General features: G+C 48.0%; 2 protein-coding genes across 8 annotated transcripts in view; both read right to left on the bottom strand.

Moving 5' to 3' along the window:
* Positions 1–694: 694 nt before the first annotated feature.
* NOP2 (NOP2 nucleolar protein) lies at positions 695–11442 on the bottom strand. Its single transcript, XM_029954781.1, has 16 exons — positions 11331–11442; positions 10943–11052; positions 9207–9252; positions 8958–9046; positions 8537–8781; positions 7155–7210; positions 6879–7039; positions 6582–6781; positions 6337–6426; positions 5143–5230; positions 4928–5068; positions 4214–4353; positions 3979–4068; positions 3676–3798; positions 3328–3556; positions 695–1472 (listed from the first exon to the last, which is right to left on the bottom strand). The coding sequence occupies exons 2-16, from the start codon at positions 11046–11048 to the stop codon at positions 814–816; spliced, it is 2463 nt and encodes an 820-aa protein (XP_029810641.1). The 5' UTR covers positions 11049–11052; positions 11331–11442; the 3' UTR covers positions 695–813.
* Positions 11443–12374: 932 nt separating this feature from the next.
* CHD4 (chromodomain helicase DNA binding protein 4) overlaps positions 12375–16284 on the bottom strand; it is a 31060-nt gene continuing 27150 nt past the window's right edge. For 4 of the 7 annotated variants that reach the window (XM_029953622.1, XM_029953625.1, XM_029953623.1 and 1 more), the window contains exons 38-40: positions 14218–14416; positions 13125–13288; positions 12375–12950 (exon numbers count right to left, since the gene is read on the bottom strand). In XM_029953622.1, coding sequence (XP_029809482.1) covers positions 12933–12950; positions 13125–13288; positions 14218–14416 — 381 coding nt within the window. In that variant the 3' untranslated portion in view covers positions 12375–12932. The remainder of the gene's footprint in view (positions 12951–13124; positions 13289–14217; positions 14417–16284) is intronic. The other 3 variants (XM_029953619.1, XM_029953621.1, XM_029953624.1) reach the window with 1 other exon arrangement.

The raw sequence follows: 16284 nt of genomic DNA, 5'->3' as shown, positions 1-16284 counted from the left end.
CGGCGAGTAGGCAGCCGGGCCGGCCGGGGCGAGCGGCGCCGGGGACACGTCTCCTCCCCCGGCGAAGTGGTCGCCTCCTAGGGGTTCCCCCAGAGGCCCGGCCAGGCCCTGCTGCTCCTGCTGTAGGAGGAAGAGGTTGGGGCCGAATAACGGATTCATGGCTGCGTCTTCTGCTGGAAGACGGAGACCGCTACAGGAGCAGGGATGGAGGGCAAGGGAGAAGAGCCAATGAGGCGCCAGGAGGACACGGGGCAACCAATCAGACGGCTCGACGGGAGGGGCAGAGGTCAGGGGGGCGGGGGAGGGCAGAGAGGAAGCCAATGAAAGGTTCAGTTGGAGGCTGGCACCTGGACCTTTCCGGGTCTGAGGCTGGGCAGATCCCAGTGTCCATGCCTGCAATCTAGCCCGGGTGGCAGAGATGCAAAACATCCAGGCCCTTCGGTACTCCTTTGGTTCTGGTGGCGGGATGCCCATCCTCATCCCCTGTTCCTCTTCTCTTCCCAAACACCCTAAGCTCTGACTCCATGACTCTCCTTCCCTGGGAACTGGGGAGGCCAAGGAAACCCAGGAGCCTGAAACGAGTTTCTTAGCTTTACCAGTTTCTTCTCTTCAGAGGGTTACCTGTCCCACCTTCCCACCTCTACCCTTAAGAAGCAAAGCCAGGACCCAGTCCCCTCAAAAAACACACAGTGGCCGAGATTATAAAACGTGTATTAGATTTCATATGCACAGTGGGGACGCCAACCTCACAGAGGTACGAGTTCCAGCCCAGTGATAACAGCAACCAGCCACCCCAGTCTTTCAATCATTCATCTAAGACAACAGATTGCTGCTGCCTCTGTGCTGAGATTTTCTCCTCTTTGCTGGTGGGGGCCGGCTGGAACCAAGAGGGGACACAATGGAAGTCTCAGGCCCCTTGGGGATGCCATTCTGCTCCTGGAAGGCAGCTTTCTTGAAAGGCTGTTCTGGCAACTTCTGCTTTACCTTCTTAGCCCTTTGGCTGTTTTCAAGGAGCTGATCACAGTCCTCAGGCTTGAGAGTGGTCTGGGTCTTAGAGAGGGATAACACAGGTGCTTCTGTGTCCGTGCCCTTAGCAGCATTCTGCTTCCGGAAGGCAACTTTCTTGGAAGCCGGTGGCGTGGCTGACTGTTGCTTTAGTTTCCTAGGCACCTGTGGTCCCTTGATCACTTCAGCTTTTTGAGCTGGCTGACTACTATCCTGGAGCTTAGAAGCAGCTTGGGACTTTGGGTCGCAAGACACAGTGAGCAAACTTGAGTCTGTCCCTTTGGAGATGCCATTCCGCTTCTGGAAGGAGGCCTTCTTGGGATGTTGCCGTTTCTGCAACTGCTGCTTTGCTTTCACAGCCACTCTGGCCTTCTTGGCAGGCTGGCTGCTGCCCTCAGGCTTGGGGGTCACCTGACTTTTCACCTCAGGCAACTCTAGGTTTGCAGGCGTGGAAGCTGCAGAATTTCCTGGTTTAAAATTAAACATATGGATGTTTGCACTCATAGGTCTAACAGAACAGGAGAAACCTAATGGAGGACCAGGGGGAGGGGAAGAGGGAAAGAGAGCTGGGGAGAGAGAGTGATGCAAAACTTGAGAGACTATCGAATACTGAAAATGAACTGAGGGTTGAAGGAAAAGGCGGGAGGGGGGAAGGGAGGTGGTGGTAATGGAGGAGGGCACTTGTGGGGAAGAGCACTGGGTGTTGTATGGAAACCACTTTAACTAATAAACTATTTTAAAAAATAAATAATATAATATAATATAAAATAAAGCATATAGTTGAAAAAAACAGGCCTTGTCACTGGATCCTGATCATTAGTGGAGCAAGTAAGTAGTGGTATTAAGATAAGGAAACTGGGGCACCTGGGTGGTGGCTCAGTTGGTTAAGCGTCCAACTTCGGCTCAGGTCATGATCTCACGGTTTGTGGGTTCGAGCCCTGCATCGGGCTCTGTCCTGACAGCTCAGAGCCTGGAGCCTGCTTAGGATTCTGTGTCTCCCCCTCTCTCTGCCCTTCCCACACTCATGCTCTATTTCTCTCTGTCTCAATAATAAATAAAAAATATTAAAAAAAAAAAAAGAGAGAGAGAGAGAGAGAGAAAAGGAAACTGCCAGGTGACTGTCGGCCAAGCGTTCCACACAGTTGGGATAGCACCTAAGAGCAGACTACCTACGTTCAGATTACTAAGTATCACCTGGCCTTTACTCAAATCATAGTGGAACCTTGCATTAAAAAGAAAGGGATCAAAAAATAAATTACTAGAAAAGGATCATTCCCCATCTTTAGGCAAAAAGGGTTTCACACCAAGCTGTGCCCCCTTGAGGACAGGAGGTAATAAGACACTCTGAGGAGGAGGTGAATCCTGGATATACCTGAAGCACTGGGCTTTTTAAAATCAAAGACCATTTTTTTTCAAGTGGATTTTGAGGAGATGCAAGAAAATAAGTCACCCATAGCAACAAGGAACAAGCTAGTAAGAAATAAATGAGAAATGACATTAAATAGGTACTTTTAAAGTTACAGTGAAAAAAATTATAGCAAATGTTTCTAGTTCTTAAGGTTTCTGTTAACATTCAGATGTGATTTTTGTGGGGGACATTATTTATAAAGAAAAAAAATTGGGGCACCTGGCTGGCTCAGCCAGTAGATCATGTGACTCCTGATTTCAGGGTAATGAGTTCAAGCTCCGTGCTGGGTGTAGAGGTCACTTAAATAAATATGCAAACAACAAAAAAATCAACTCAGTAAGTCACGGTTCATATTCCAAGAAACCTGCCTCTCCCTCTTCTAACTACACCTAGCAAATCCCAGAATGCAGTTATATCCCAGCATGCAGAACCATCCAGCTAGTTCCAGAAAACCCCACCCTTCTCTCTGAGATCAGAGAGGCCGGACTCAAGATGACTGAGAAGATCTGCAATTAATGTGATGGGCTCAGAGAACTGCTGATAATTCTGAGGAGTCTTGTGCCAACCCAGTGCTGACAGTGCGGGACCAGCAGGGGTCTATTACCAGGAAAGCAACCCTCGGCCAAGAAGAAAAAGAAACCACAACTGCACTGGGAGTGCATTTAGTGCCGAAAGACTGCAGCCACTTGGCAGAGTCAAGGAAAAAGTCCCCGTCTGCACGTATGCTTTAACATATACTCAAATGGGGTCCAGGCTCAGGAACAATTCTAACAAATGATAAAGGTTTCTCATCCAAGCACGCAAAGGCTGGGATAAGGGAGGCAGAAATCCTTCCCTTCCCAGCCATCACACACCTCTGTAAAGGTAGAGAGAGCAAAGGTGGTGATGAAGGGCAGAAAGGGCAGACTGCTTACCTCTTTGCGATTGGGGGATAGAATTAGAGAACTTCTTGAACTTGGCAATGAAGAAGCCATCCATATTGTGGGTGTGAGGATAGAAGCGGCGGGTAGAACGCAGAGTGGGGTGGAAGCGCCTTTCTCGAAAGCGAGTAAAACCTTCCTGGCCAAAGTCTAGACCGGTGGGCACCAACCGCACATTCCTCTTCTTCAGGGCATAGTCTACCACCCACTCGTTCTCCTCCACCTAGATATGTGCGGGAGACAAAAATGGGCAGAAAAGGAGAGCTGGAGCTGAAGGGAGCTCTAAGGGGCAAAGAGCCCACTAGCCTGGCCCCTCTTGGTCTGCCGCAACAACGGCCTCACCATGATGGAACAGGTGCAGTAGACAAGGTAGCCGCCTGTCTTGGAGGTGGCATTAACAGAGTCAATAGCACTCAGGAGCAACTCCTTCTGAAGATGGGCACAGCGCAGGATGTCCTTCTCATCCTGTCCCAAGGAGAGACCGATGCAAGGGTGTCAGAATTTCAAAGGGCAGCCTCGGGAGAAGAGGTGACCTATTCACTGCTCACAGTGCTCCTCCACCTCCCATTCCAGCTCTGCAAGGCCCAGCTAAGAGCTCTGAGCCGGCCCTCACTCTCACCCTTACCCCACCCCCCAACTCCTCACCTTATTAGTCTTCACAGCTGGGTCTTTGGAGATGACCCCAGTGCCACTGCAGGGCGCATCCAAAAGTACTCGGTCAAAGCCCCCCACCACCTGGGGAGAAGGGGCAGATCAATCAGTTGTCTTTGACAGCCTATACCGCACCACCATTATTTCCTAGGGGGAAGTCTAAATGCCATGAGGTGGAAGGGGGCAGGTGAACTGGAAGACTTGAGAGACAAACACAGGGGAACCCCACCTTGGGGAACTGGCGCCCATCGTAGTGGCTGATAATGGTGTTGGTGACTCCCAACCGGTGCAGATTACCCACGACACTCTTGAGCCGCTCAGCATTGGCATCGTTGGCAAGAATCACACCTGTGTTCTTCATCAGCTGGGCTGAGGGGAGGGAGGGCACAGTGCTCACCAGCCCACTCCTCTGCTCCACACCCGCCAGCTGCCCTCTTGCCCAAGGACCCGTAAGTGAAGTCGTACCACTTCAACGCAACTTCGCTCCCAATGAACCTCCCCACCACAATCTACTGTACAGGCCTCCCCAACCTGCACCCTGTGATCAACAAGACTGCCAGAGTGGTGCTTTTCACTGAACATCTTTTTGGTGCTAACAGCTAAATAAAGTGGTTATAACTAGTTATGTACTGAACACTTGACCGAGGGCTTCTAACAGTGTATCTCAGTCCTAACAACCCAAGTATGATATAACCACCACGCCAAGGGCAGTTACTACCCCATTATATAGATAACAAGAGAAGACCAGGGGCTTACCTGAGGTTACAGGGGTAGTTAGTGGCACACACAGGGCTGGACCAGGCCGACTCCAGAGCCTATACTCCTCACCACTCTGCTAGTTGCTTATGTATGTTTTTTTTGCACACTAGCAAGTCAGCCACCCCATCTACTTCCAAAAGCAGAGAGCCAGATGTCTCCTACCCCCTGCCTTCCCTTCTCATACCGATGTAGCTAGTCTTTCCTCCAGGGGCACAACACATGTCCAAGATCCGCTCGTGTTCCTGGGGCGCCAAGGCCATGACCGGCAGCATACTCGAGGCTCCCTGAAGCATATAGTGCCCAGCCAGGTACTCAGGGGTAGCACCTGTGGAGGGCACCCATCTGTCAATGCTGCGATGAGGGCAGGGGCAGAAGCGCTACTGGGCAGGGAGCACTTACCAATGGGCACCGAGGAATCATATACCACCAGTCCAGTCTTTGACCACTTGCCCAGGGGATCCAGGTTAATGCCACGGTTAATTAGCGCCTACAGATACAATGAAGATCTTAAAACTTTGTAGGTTCCTACATGCTGAGAACAGGTGGAAATATGAAAACGTGGTTCTATTGAGGTCTGTGGCACTACAACTTCCAGAGCTTGTAGTCACAACAGGATCATCACAGACTCACTGAGTGTGCAGCCTCTCCCATATCAGCCTATGATGTCCTTTCCCTGAGCCTGAGGCTCCAACTCAAGGTCTGAATTGCAGCCCAATGGAGCAGACGGCCAGCTCCTGTCCTTTTGTTTCCTGGAACTGAACTGATTTTCCAGAAGCCTCAGCCCCTGCTGCCACCCTAAAATGTAACATCACAGCGCATTAAGGACAATAATCAGGTAGGTTACCTTCGCACCAGGAAGAAGACTACGCATAGAGTAGGGCCACGCCACTGACCATAGAACAGCGGTCATTACCCATGGGCTCCCTGATCCCTTGGAAGTGAGGATTTAAAATACACTGTTCGTTCGTGTGTGTCATGTCTTTTTCTAGAGGCAGGAACCACGGTTTTACCAACTCTTCAATGATCTAAAAGGCAGATAACTCCTATTTTGTTCTGAGGCAGCACTTTTTTTCCTGTTGCAGGTGTCTCAACCCTGTCACAGGGAACAGAGGCTGAAGGGATGAGTCTCCCCCTCCACAGAGGTCCTGGGCCCAGAGCGAGTCAGATAAATCCAACATGACACTAGGCCTGCCTGGGTCTGCCTCTGGTATCATGCCTATGCCAAGAAATGCTTAGGTACTAAGACCCCCCCCCCCAACCCCCCCCAACTCCCTCAGAACGAGACAGAGGATCTCTGGGGTTAGAAATCAACACCTCCCTGGGGCACCTAGGTGGCTCAGTCGGTTAAGCGTCCGACTTCAGCTCAGGTCAGGATCTCACGGTTCGTGGGTTTGAGCCCCGCTTCGGGCTCTGTGCTGACAGCTCAGAGCTTGGGGCCTGCTTCAGATTCTGTGTCTCCCTTCTCCTTCTGCCCTCCCCCACTCACACTCTCTGTCTCTCTCAAAAATAAACATTAAAAAAATAAAACTAAATTAAATTTAAAAAAGAGAGATCAACACCTCCCTGAGAGAAATCTCAAAATCCAGCCCTCACCTGAGCAAGGTCACGGCGCCGGGTTTTCAAGGTATTGGTCCTGAGTGTGATGGGCCGAGGTACCTCATTAGCTTCTAAAAACTCCACAAGCTGAGAAAGCAAAGTGGCAGGGAGCAAGTCAGGCTGGCCACGGAGCTCAGCCAGAAGAAGAGCGAGCAAGGAGGCTGACTGCCTTCCTCATGCAGGGTGAGATACAGAAGAAAAGAAAGGAAAGGTAGAAGGGCATTAGATTACCGATTCAGTACCTCAGACAGAGGGAAGAGGTCCATGAGCTTGCCAAGCAGGAAGTCTCCATAGGAATAGTAAGTGGCCAGGTCCTTCTGAAGCCGGTGCAGATATTCAGCACGAGATCGACCTTCCTCCCGCTGAGTCCCAAAATCACGCAGCACTCCGACTATATCTTGGATGCGCTTGTGAATTCGCTGCAAGTCTGGAGCCTGGGCATGTGGACGTGTTAAGGAACTGTCGTGATGTTCCAGGGCCTAGAAATCCCCTCTCTCAAGCACCTTCTCCCTGCCCCTCACCCTGCACTGGAAGGATATCCTGCTCCAGCTCCCCAGCAGGGGGCAGCACAAAGGGCTCTTCCTCATCCACATTGATCTGCAGGCCCCCATCGGTCTCATCATTCTTTTGGGGGCCTGACTCAGGGGACCCTTCCTCTGCTTCCTCCTCTTCCTCAGTCTCTTCCTCACTCCACTGGCCCCTACAAACAGGTCCAGAAACAGTGATTTGCAGATGAAAACAGACACTTCCTCCTTCCTTGGTTCCTTCATCCCAGCTGCTGGCTGGGCTCCACCCTAAGAGTTTCCAAAACTCACCCAGCAACAGCTTCCTGGGCCTTTTGCTTCAGAGCAGCCCTCTCAATGGGCAGCAGCTGAAAAGAGAGACAAGGGGTTAGTAATGCAAAGCCTGCCCTCTCACCCTCCCAAATAGTATCCCATCTCTGTACTTTGTTTCCTAAGAAGCAAATGTAAGATTGGCACAATATCAACCATTGTTGAAAGTAAAGTAACAGACTACAGCCTTTCATCACACTGGTCTACTTTGGTGCATCATTCCCTTCCCCTTGAAAGTTCTAAATGTTAATACACCCCCATATGTATACAAAAAAGACAAAAATTGTCCTTGGGCATCCATTTTGCCACATTTCTTCCAGACATACTATTTTTCACATAGTTGAAATCGCGATCCATTTTCACACGTTTCCTGCCTTTTCTCATTCGTTCACAGATCACCAGCTTTTTCATACAAATAATAGCCAAATGTTAATTTAGCATATAAATGAACCATAATTTACTGAAGGATACTGTTTATTTTGGCAGTTTCCAGAGTTTTGGGCATTATGGGCCACAAGGTGTCTGCAAATCGCATAACAGTAACTCTTGTAGAGAAAAGGCAGACTGTGAGAAAGGCTGTGAATGGGAACTTTCTTTTCATCCTATGCAACCCAGTATCACCTGAGTTTTCTTAACATACACTAACTGTGTAATACAGACACAACTTTTTTTATTTATTTTTTTTAAGTAATCTCTACACCCAATGTGGGGCTCGAACTTACAGACCTGCAATCAAGAGTTGCATGTTCTACCAACTAAGCTAGCCAGGCAGCCCTACATAAATAACTTCTTAAACCTCAGTGAAAAAAAAAGGAAGAAAATTCCTAAGGTTCTCAGATACCAAATGCTTTATAAAAATTGTGTATGCATTTCTATTCCCTTCACCTCGGGCATTCAAGGATCCCCCTGACCTCCTCACCACCACTGAGCAGTATCATATTTCAAAATGCTCTATTCTGGGGCGCCTGGGTGGCTCAGTCGGTTAAGCCTCCGACTTCGGCTCAGGTCAGATCTCACGTTCATGGGTTAGAGCCCCATGTCAGGCTCTTTGCTGACAGCTAGCTCAGAGCCTGGAGCCTGCTTCCGGTTCTGTGTCTCCTTCTCTCTCTGCCCCTCCCCCTCTCATGCTCTGTCTCTCTCTGTATCAAAAATAAATAAAACATTAAAAAAAAAGCTCTATTCCACAGCTTTTCTATACTTGTATGTGCACTGAGCAAAGACACAAGTGACGGGAAAACAGTGATGGAACACTAAAACCCCTTTTCTCTACTCCTCTATCCTTGCCACTGAGGGATGTTTTCAACGATCTGGAAAGACTAAAAAGCAAGGATCCCTTCCTGAACATCCAGAGAGATAAACCTCACCTCTTCACCTTCATCATCGTCCTCTGAGTCAGAGTCCACACCATAGTCATCTATCATATCAGCATCACTGTCCTCAGAACCCCAGAGGGCCCCCTGGTTCACCACATCATCCTCTTCAGAGTCTTCTTCCTCCTCGTCCTCCTCACTGCTATGGGTTGGAGCTGGACGCTTCTTGCCTTGAGAAGCACGAAGTAAGGACTGGGTTCCCTTCTTACCAGGTGTCTGGAAAGCTCCTCCAGAGGTACCTAAGGGTTTGAACAATCCTGGACTCATGGCAGCCATACACTGATGAAACCTGTAGTTTCTACCCCTAAAAATGTCCTCTGGCTGCTCCTTTCACTCCAGAAATGCTCAACAAGTCCTTCCCTACCCAGGACCCAGAGGACTTCTCATGTGGCACACAGCTCCTATGTCCACTGACCTTTGGGTAACTTTCCAGGCAATGGTTTGGCCCCAGGAAACTTATGCGTCTCCAGGGTTTCAGCAGAGCCCAACCTTCTCTTCGCTGCCCTGAAACAATATAAGAAGTGAGGAAACAGAACGTACCTCTAGGCTCCGCCACAGAAATGGGACATACTGACCCTTTCCATCAGCATGATCACACGTGATTATGTGACTAATGATGAACAGTACCAATCTGGTCTATGTAAGTCTAGACATCCACACTCACCTTTTTCGAGCACGACTAGACAGCCTCTTAGAATTTTCATCACCCGCTGTGTTGAAAAAAGAGAGAGAGGCAGAACAGTAGGTCACATGGGAAATGAAAAATGAACATTAGAAGAGAAAATAAAAGTGAGAAAAGAATTAATATACTAAATTAATGGGTGTGTGTTGTAACTTGCTCCACAGCCCTTCAAGAAGAGCTGGATGAGAGGTGTAAAGATGAGCTCCATCTGGTTGTGTATCAACCAAATCCAAACTGGGCCTCCCTCTAGTCTTCTGAGTCCAATCAATAGCATTACCACAACAAAAGATTCAAAATTCATGTTTTCTCACTGGCCTTTGACCTTGCATGCCGCAACATACTAAAGGCACCAAAGAAGGTCTGAGTCAGTAATGGGTTGGTAAAATACGGGACTCGTTATGATTCCTCCTTCAGGAAAATGGTGAAAACAAACTGAAGAAAGCCAGCATGCCACACACACATGCTCCTTCTGGGGCAGAATCAAGATGCAAAGACTACGCTGTGGGGATCTGGGACTGTTTCCTACACCACCACTTTTTCTGCCACCATAAAGTCTGCCAACAGAAGACTGAAGGAGTTGAAAGACCATAGAAGCTCCACCATTTGAAACACTGCTGGTCTATAAGAAATGGACAAAGTTCTATAACAAAAAAAAAAAACCCCTGTCTTCTCTTTTCCTTTCCTCTCAATTTACTCAGTGACCAACCAGAGATTTTACCTTTGTAGATAATTTTTTCATATGCTCTCCAAGAAACAGAAGGTTTAAATTTCAGCCCTGTCACTTACATGACCAAGTTACTTAACCTCTCAGCATTTATTTCCTTAACAATGCCTCTCTCATAGAGCACTAAAAGAATGAGGTGAGACAACGTATCTAAAGGGTTCAGCATAGTGCCTAGTACTTTCTAATACCTCAATTATCTGCATTTTTGCCCCCTAAATGCCCAACACAAACTACCTATCCATTCTTCTCTCCCACCCCAGCCTTCCATGCAGCCAACTATTTGCTATGTGGGAACCAGATCTGTGCCTTGCCATAGCCATCTCCTCTGCAATGCAACTAGTTGAGGGTGACTAGACGGCATCCTTCCCAACTTCCACTTTTGGAATGTCCACCATTTTCCCAAGCCCAGATTAAAATCTTTTCGTTTTTAAAAAGTGTTTATTGATTTATCTTGAGTAAGCACGAGCAGGGGAGGGGCAGACAGAGGGAGAAAGGCGTAGAGAAGGGAGATAAAGAATCCCAAGCAGGCTCTGCGCTGTCAGTACAGAACCCTAAGAGGGGTTCAATCCCTCAAACTTTGAGATCATGACCTGAGATCAAGACCTGAGCTGAGATCAAGAGTCCCACTCTTAACCGACTGAGCCACCCAGGTGTCCCCCAGCTTAAAATCTTTTTAAACTCTGTGTCGGTCCTCTAAACTCCCTCAGCGTTAAACTGTACCTCCCCTTGCATGGGTGCTTCAGTTCCTGCTGTGTCTGAGTTCTAAGTACTGAAAACAGTGTTTGATTCATACTAATAACTCATACGATATACTCTAGTTTCTCTTCAAATTGCCTGAACCTAATAACTTGGCTCAAAGAAAATTCCACTTGAACAGCGAATACAGAGACTAAAGATGGAGGACGATGTGATACAGTTGAAAAAAATGGTGCAAAACCTAAAGAGCTGGAGAGGGGAGCAGGTGAGGGGGTTGGAGGTCAGGCCTAACCCTTACCTGCAGGCAAGAATCTGGCGAGTTCGGTCTCAGCACCCTTCTGTTTCCGGGCCTTACGGCCTGGCCCGCGCTTCTCCTTCTTCGTCGGGTCCAACTTGCGCCCCATAATTCTGGGGAAAAGAAAAAATGGGAGAAGATAGAGTCGCGCGTGTTGGAGAGGGTAACGGAAACCGCAGACTTAGCATATTAGACGGGGAATGGGCATCGCCTCGAATTTCTACTTGGCACCAACAGCCCCTAACAGCATGACAAAACCTTCATCCCATGCTGGACCCAGCGCTTGGGTCCCAAATCATTTGTACTGCGTCCTCCTCCTGGCACCCCAGTCTGCGTCGGTGCGGCCACCCTTCCCTGACTTCCTCCACACCCACCCGAAGCCTTGGCTCACTTGAAATAAGGTCCAGGCCCGAATGGCCCCCCTGATAAGCAACTCGGTACTCCACGTGCACTCCGAGCCTAGGATCCGACGCCACACGCTAAGAAAATGTTTCACGCAGACGCACAGAGCGCGCCCGCCTCGAGGCCCCGCCTCTTCCGGTCGCAGAACCCGGAACGTATGCTTCCCCTGGGAACCCGCGCGGGGCTGGCTGCAGCTCCGCCGGAGGGAATTTGGCGGAGGACCGCTTCACTCACTCCCTGAGAGCGGAGAAAGCAATGCGGACGGAACCCTTTTCAACCCCACCCCCGTCTGCAAAGGGTTGGCCTCTTGCCTCATTGCAGTTATCAGTGGGAAGAACCGATACCTCCAAGCCGCCCCTCCTCCAACCAGGGCGTGAGACTTCGGCCTCCTGGCATTCTCCGCCCTGCATCGTCTCAAGACCATGGAATCCCATGCTTCTCCCGTCCCAGCCCTTTGATTAGGAAACCCGCTTCTTCGACCCCCCAAACCCCCGCTCATCGGGTTAAGTAAGGTTCCGCTCTGCCTGGGTTCACATCTCTAGAGGGTACAGGAAGACGTCTTGTGTCCTAATTTCACAGAAGTTAAAAAATTTCAGCCTTCCTTCAAAGAAACACGAAGGCGTTGCTTAGCAGCTATTAAAAACATTTCCAAGTACTTTACTATTTTTATCTTCACAACTCTATGAGGAAGATACATTTATTTTATACGAGAAATCTACAGCCCAGATAAGTAAACTCCCTCAGGTCACCAAGCTATGAATCAGTAGTACAGGGTATGGACCCAGGTGTAGTCTCGGAGTCTTGCATTTTCCAGGTGGCAGTCATCCTTGGTCTTCACCACGTAAAGCACATGCACACAAACAGAACATGGCTCTTCTATAGAATACCAGAACACAAGGTGACCCCCTCAGGTTTCAAATACACATTTCCCAGAGCTGTCATACACACTCATCCACCTGCACCTACACCCACACTGAACCAGAGCACTAAAATACAAGGAAACTTTTATTTTCAATTTTCATCAAGAAATTTGCTGTGGTTTTTTATGCTTTTGGTTCTTTTCCTTTTTTTTTTTTCTTTTTCCACTTTATTTCATTCTAGCTGCTCAGTGGCTGGAGCCGCTGGGTTCCTGGTATTAAAAAGATGCCAACAGAGGTAGCTGTGTCTCGCCCAGGGGCCCGGCCCACTCTGAATACCCCCAAAAAAGGAGAAAAGAAAACACAAAATAAACCAACAAAATAAAACCAAAAGGAGGAAGAAATTCAGATCATTTTCTTCAAGCCTGGCGGGAACCCACAAGAGTTTGTGTGTAACAGGCGTTACAGTGGGGTGAAGCCAGGGCCCAGAAGGCCAGCCCGCCAGCTCCCTGCAGATGGCGCCGGCGCTACTGCTGCTTGTCTCTTCAGCAGGAAGGGCACCACCGCCCCTCACTCCCTCCCCTTCCCCAGTGCACTGGGGGCTGTTCCTTTACAATGTGGAGGATGGGGCAGTAGGAAGGAGAGGGTCTCTCAGGCCCCAGGGGAGAAGCTGGGCAAGGGAAAGTGAGGAAGGTCACTGCTCAGCGGTGGAGGTGGTGTCATTGATCCTATCTTCACTGCTGCTGGGCTACCTACAGGAAAGAGAGCCAAGGGAGTCAGAATTCCAAACCATAGGAATCTACCCAATCCCAAGGGAACTCACTGGTAAGCACTCTCCCCACCCCACCCCACCCCACCCAGGAGAGCAAAGTTACAAGTTCCAGACTGACTCTGCTGGAACAGCTGGCCCGAAGAAAACAGTATACCTGCTGCGGAGTAGGCTCGGGTGCTCGGTTTGCCAGGCGGCTGAGAATGTTACGCTCTGACATCTGTAGCCTCACAGCAACTGGGGGGATTCGGGCAATAGTAGCTGGGAGTCGAGTCACATCAGCTTTCATGTCACTCAGCAGTTCTTCTAGTTGTTTCAGAACTGCATACGGGGGAAAAAACAGGTGGTGAGCTGTGGTAGTCAAGGCTGAGAACCTTCTTAGCATGATGAACCAGGCAGGCCCCTCGGTTACTTCTCATTGATCCAAGTGACTGATGGGCTGGAGTAAGGTCGTTAGTCACTGAGTGACCTAACCGGCCTCCACCATACCCAAATTATTACTTATCATAGTCCACTTCCAACTGTCCATGACGCTGTTTTACCCCACTTAGCCCTCAGTGCACTTTGTTCCATGTTGTCTCATATCTCTATTCTCCCTCCATGAGCGCTTATTCCTGTTGTTTCCTTTTTTCATCATCTTCCCTCTCCATCTTCTGAAGCTGTCTCCTCCTTCCTTTGTAACAGCCTTCTTTTCCTCATTTCACCCTCCACCCTGCCCCCATGTTTGAACTTTATTTAGAAATGAAGTAAATGGGTGGCTCAATCGGTTAAGCGTCCGACTTCGGCTCAAGGCATGATCTCACAGTCCATGGGTTCGAGCCCCGCATCGGGCTCTGTGCCGACAGCTAGCTCAGAGCCTGGAGCCTGCTTCAATTTCTGTGTCTCCCTCTCTCTCCGACCCTGCTCTGCTCATGCTCTGTCTCTCAAAAATAAATAAAAAAACATTTAAAAAAATGAAATGTTGAAAGGGATCTAGAATCTAGCCAGATCTTAAATCACCTGAAGTAATCTCTAAAGTATCTCATATGATACTGCATTTCTGCTTTTCTTTCTACCTCCAAGAACTTGATATACTGAGTTAAAAGAGGCAAAGAACTACTGCCCTTGATAACCTCTAAGACATTAGCTTTTCAAGGAAGAAGGCAAAGATCCCAGACAGAGGGACTCTGAAAAAGTCTTGGAAACAAGGAGTAAATATGGGGGGGGGGGGGGGGAGGTCTGAGCCAGCAGGAGGCAGGGGAGCCACTGGCTACCTTTGTGGAGGACCGCATTGGCTGGCTTGTTTCCTGCCATCGACTCCTTGGACAGGTGCTGATGACTCTCTGCCAAACACTCCACCTCAGCAAAACGGGTGTTGAGAGCCATGGAAGGGTGAGAAGGGTCCTCTGACATGTTCAGGTAAGCTGCCCGGCGCAGCTGTTCCTCAATTACCAGCGCTTGTTCTAAGAGCTGGAGGAGGATAAAGAGGAGACAGGAGTTGGACTGATCCTCGCTTTGCTGATTTCTGACAGGCTTCTCAGAACCTATGAAAAACCGTACAGATGCCCTCCCCTGCCCCCCCCCCCCACTGTACCAGCAGTTCAACATCACATTGCTTTTGCTTTTTCTATCCCTATTTGGAAGTCCTTGTTTTTAGAACTCTTTACCCTTTATTGATTTGCTTATACAAAAATGATAGTTTCAATTTAGGAAACAGAGCATATAAAAATTAAGATCCTAAGTAATTCTACCTCCTAGAGATACTGTTAATATGCTCAATTTTTAATCTATATTTTTTATGTACCTGAGTTCACTCTCTCTATAGATCTATATTGTGCCTTCACTCAAAATTCCATAGTAAAAACCTTCCATTACTATTAACTGCTCTTGACAAAAGATGCTTTTTAGTGGTTGTATGATAGTCCCTCCTATGGATATACCTACATCCTACATTTAAGTTGTTGTACTTTTTAAAATTATGTTTTCTTTTGTCTCATCTCACTCCCATTCCCTTTCCTTCCCCAACAGGCAACGCTTATAATATACTGAGTGGCTTTTTGTTGGCGTTCTTGAAGACTGAGTATCATTTCATGTGCATTATTTCTAATTTAACAAAACGTTGTTCTGTATACATAGAAAGTCTTTGCTTCCATTCCCCACTTCAGATCTTTTTAAAATGTTCAATTTATGTTGTTCTAACACATATATTTTGTTCCTTCTGTTCCTTAGAACGCTTCATGATGTGAACCCACATTTCACCTACGCACACTCCCAGTCAGGGTCCCAAACATCTAGGTTGCCTCCAGGCCCCACGACCAAAAATTATACCACAATGAACACTTACACGGTACTTGACAGAGCTACATAAAAGGTTCTTTGCAATATATATTCCAAGGGACAGAATACTGTTTCCGAGGTTATAAGACTTAATTTGCTCAAGTATCCATCCACTAGTTCTCAAAAACAATAAAGCCATTAGGGGTCAGGAAGTAGGACAGAATGAGAATAATGGGCTGTTGTTTCTTCCACAAGACATGCTCCATCAAGCAGAATAATCTATCCCCAGACAGACCAGGCATCTACTTTCAATCTATATACCCTGTCTCCTTCACCAACTGCCTCTTACTGTCCCAAACGATGAGCTTTCTCCAGGGCCAGCCCTTGGCTTGCTGCTATTCTTTTAAAGCACTCCCTTAAGTGATTTCTCTTTTCCCAGTTCAGCCAGTACCTCTATGCAAATGATCTAATGCTTTTCGAACCTCAGTTTCAGGCACTGAGCATTCTGATCCCACTCATGTGTGATTGATCACTCTGTGACCCAACTTGTTTATGGTGATGGGGGTGGCAGGACACTAGGACTTTCCTAAAATTGAACTTCTTGTTTTCTACAAACTGCTCCCTCTTCTCACTTCCCTGATCTGCCAATGATAATTTTTCTTGGTGACACAGGCTCAGAACTTTAGTTTGTATCTCAAATCCAGTAAGAGTCAGAAAACTATGGCCTATGGCCAAAATCTGGTCCACTGGCTGTTTTTGTATAGCCCAAGAAGCTAAGAATGGTTTATTACATTTTTAAAAAAATATTTTGTTTTTCTAAGTAATCTCCACACCCTTGTAGGGCTTGAACTTATAACCTCAAGGTCAAGAGTCAGCCAGGTGCCTCGGTTTTTTTACATTTTTAATTGGCTAGAAAAAAATCAAGTTTGTGACACTTTATAAAAATTATGTGAAGGTCAAATTTTAGCATCAATAAATATAGGTTTATTGGAACACATTCATACTTACTTGTGTATCACCTGTGGCTGCTTGCACACTACAAAGAGTATTTGCAGCATGTA

Source organism: Suricata suricatta, chromosome 10, assembly GCF_006229205.1.
Source record: "Suricata suricatta isolate VVHF042 chromosome 10, meerkat_22Aug2017_6uvM2_HiC, whole genome shotgun sequence".
Lineage (NCBI taxonomy): Eukaryota > Metazoa > Chordata > Mammalia > Carnivora > Herpestidae > Suricata > Suricata suricatta.
Note: the sequence above shows the minus strand (reverse complement) of the source record. Positions and strands in the feature narration are given on the sequence as shown.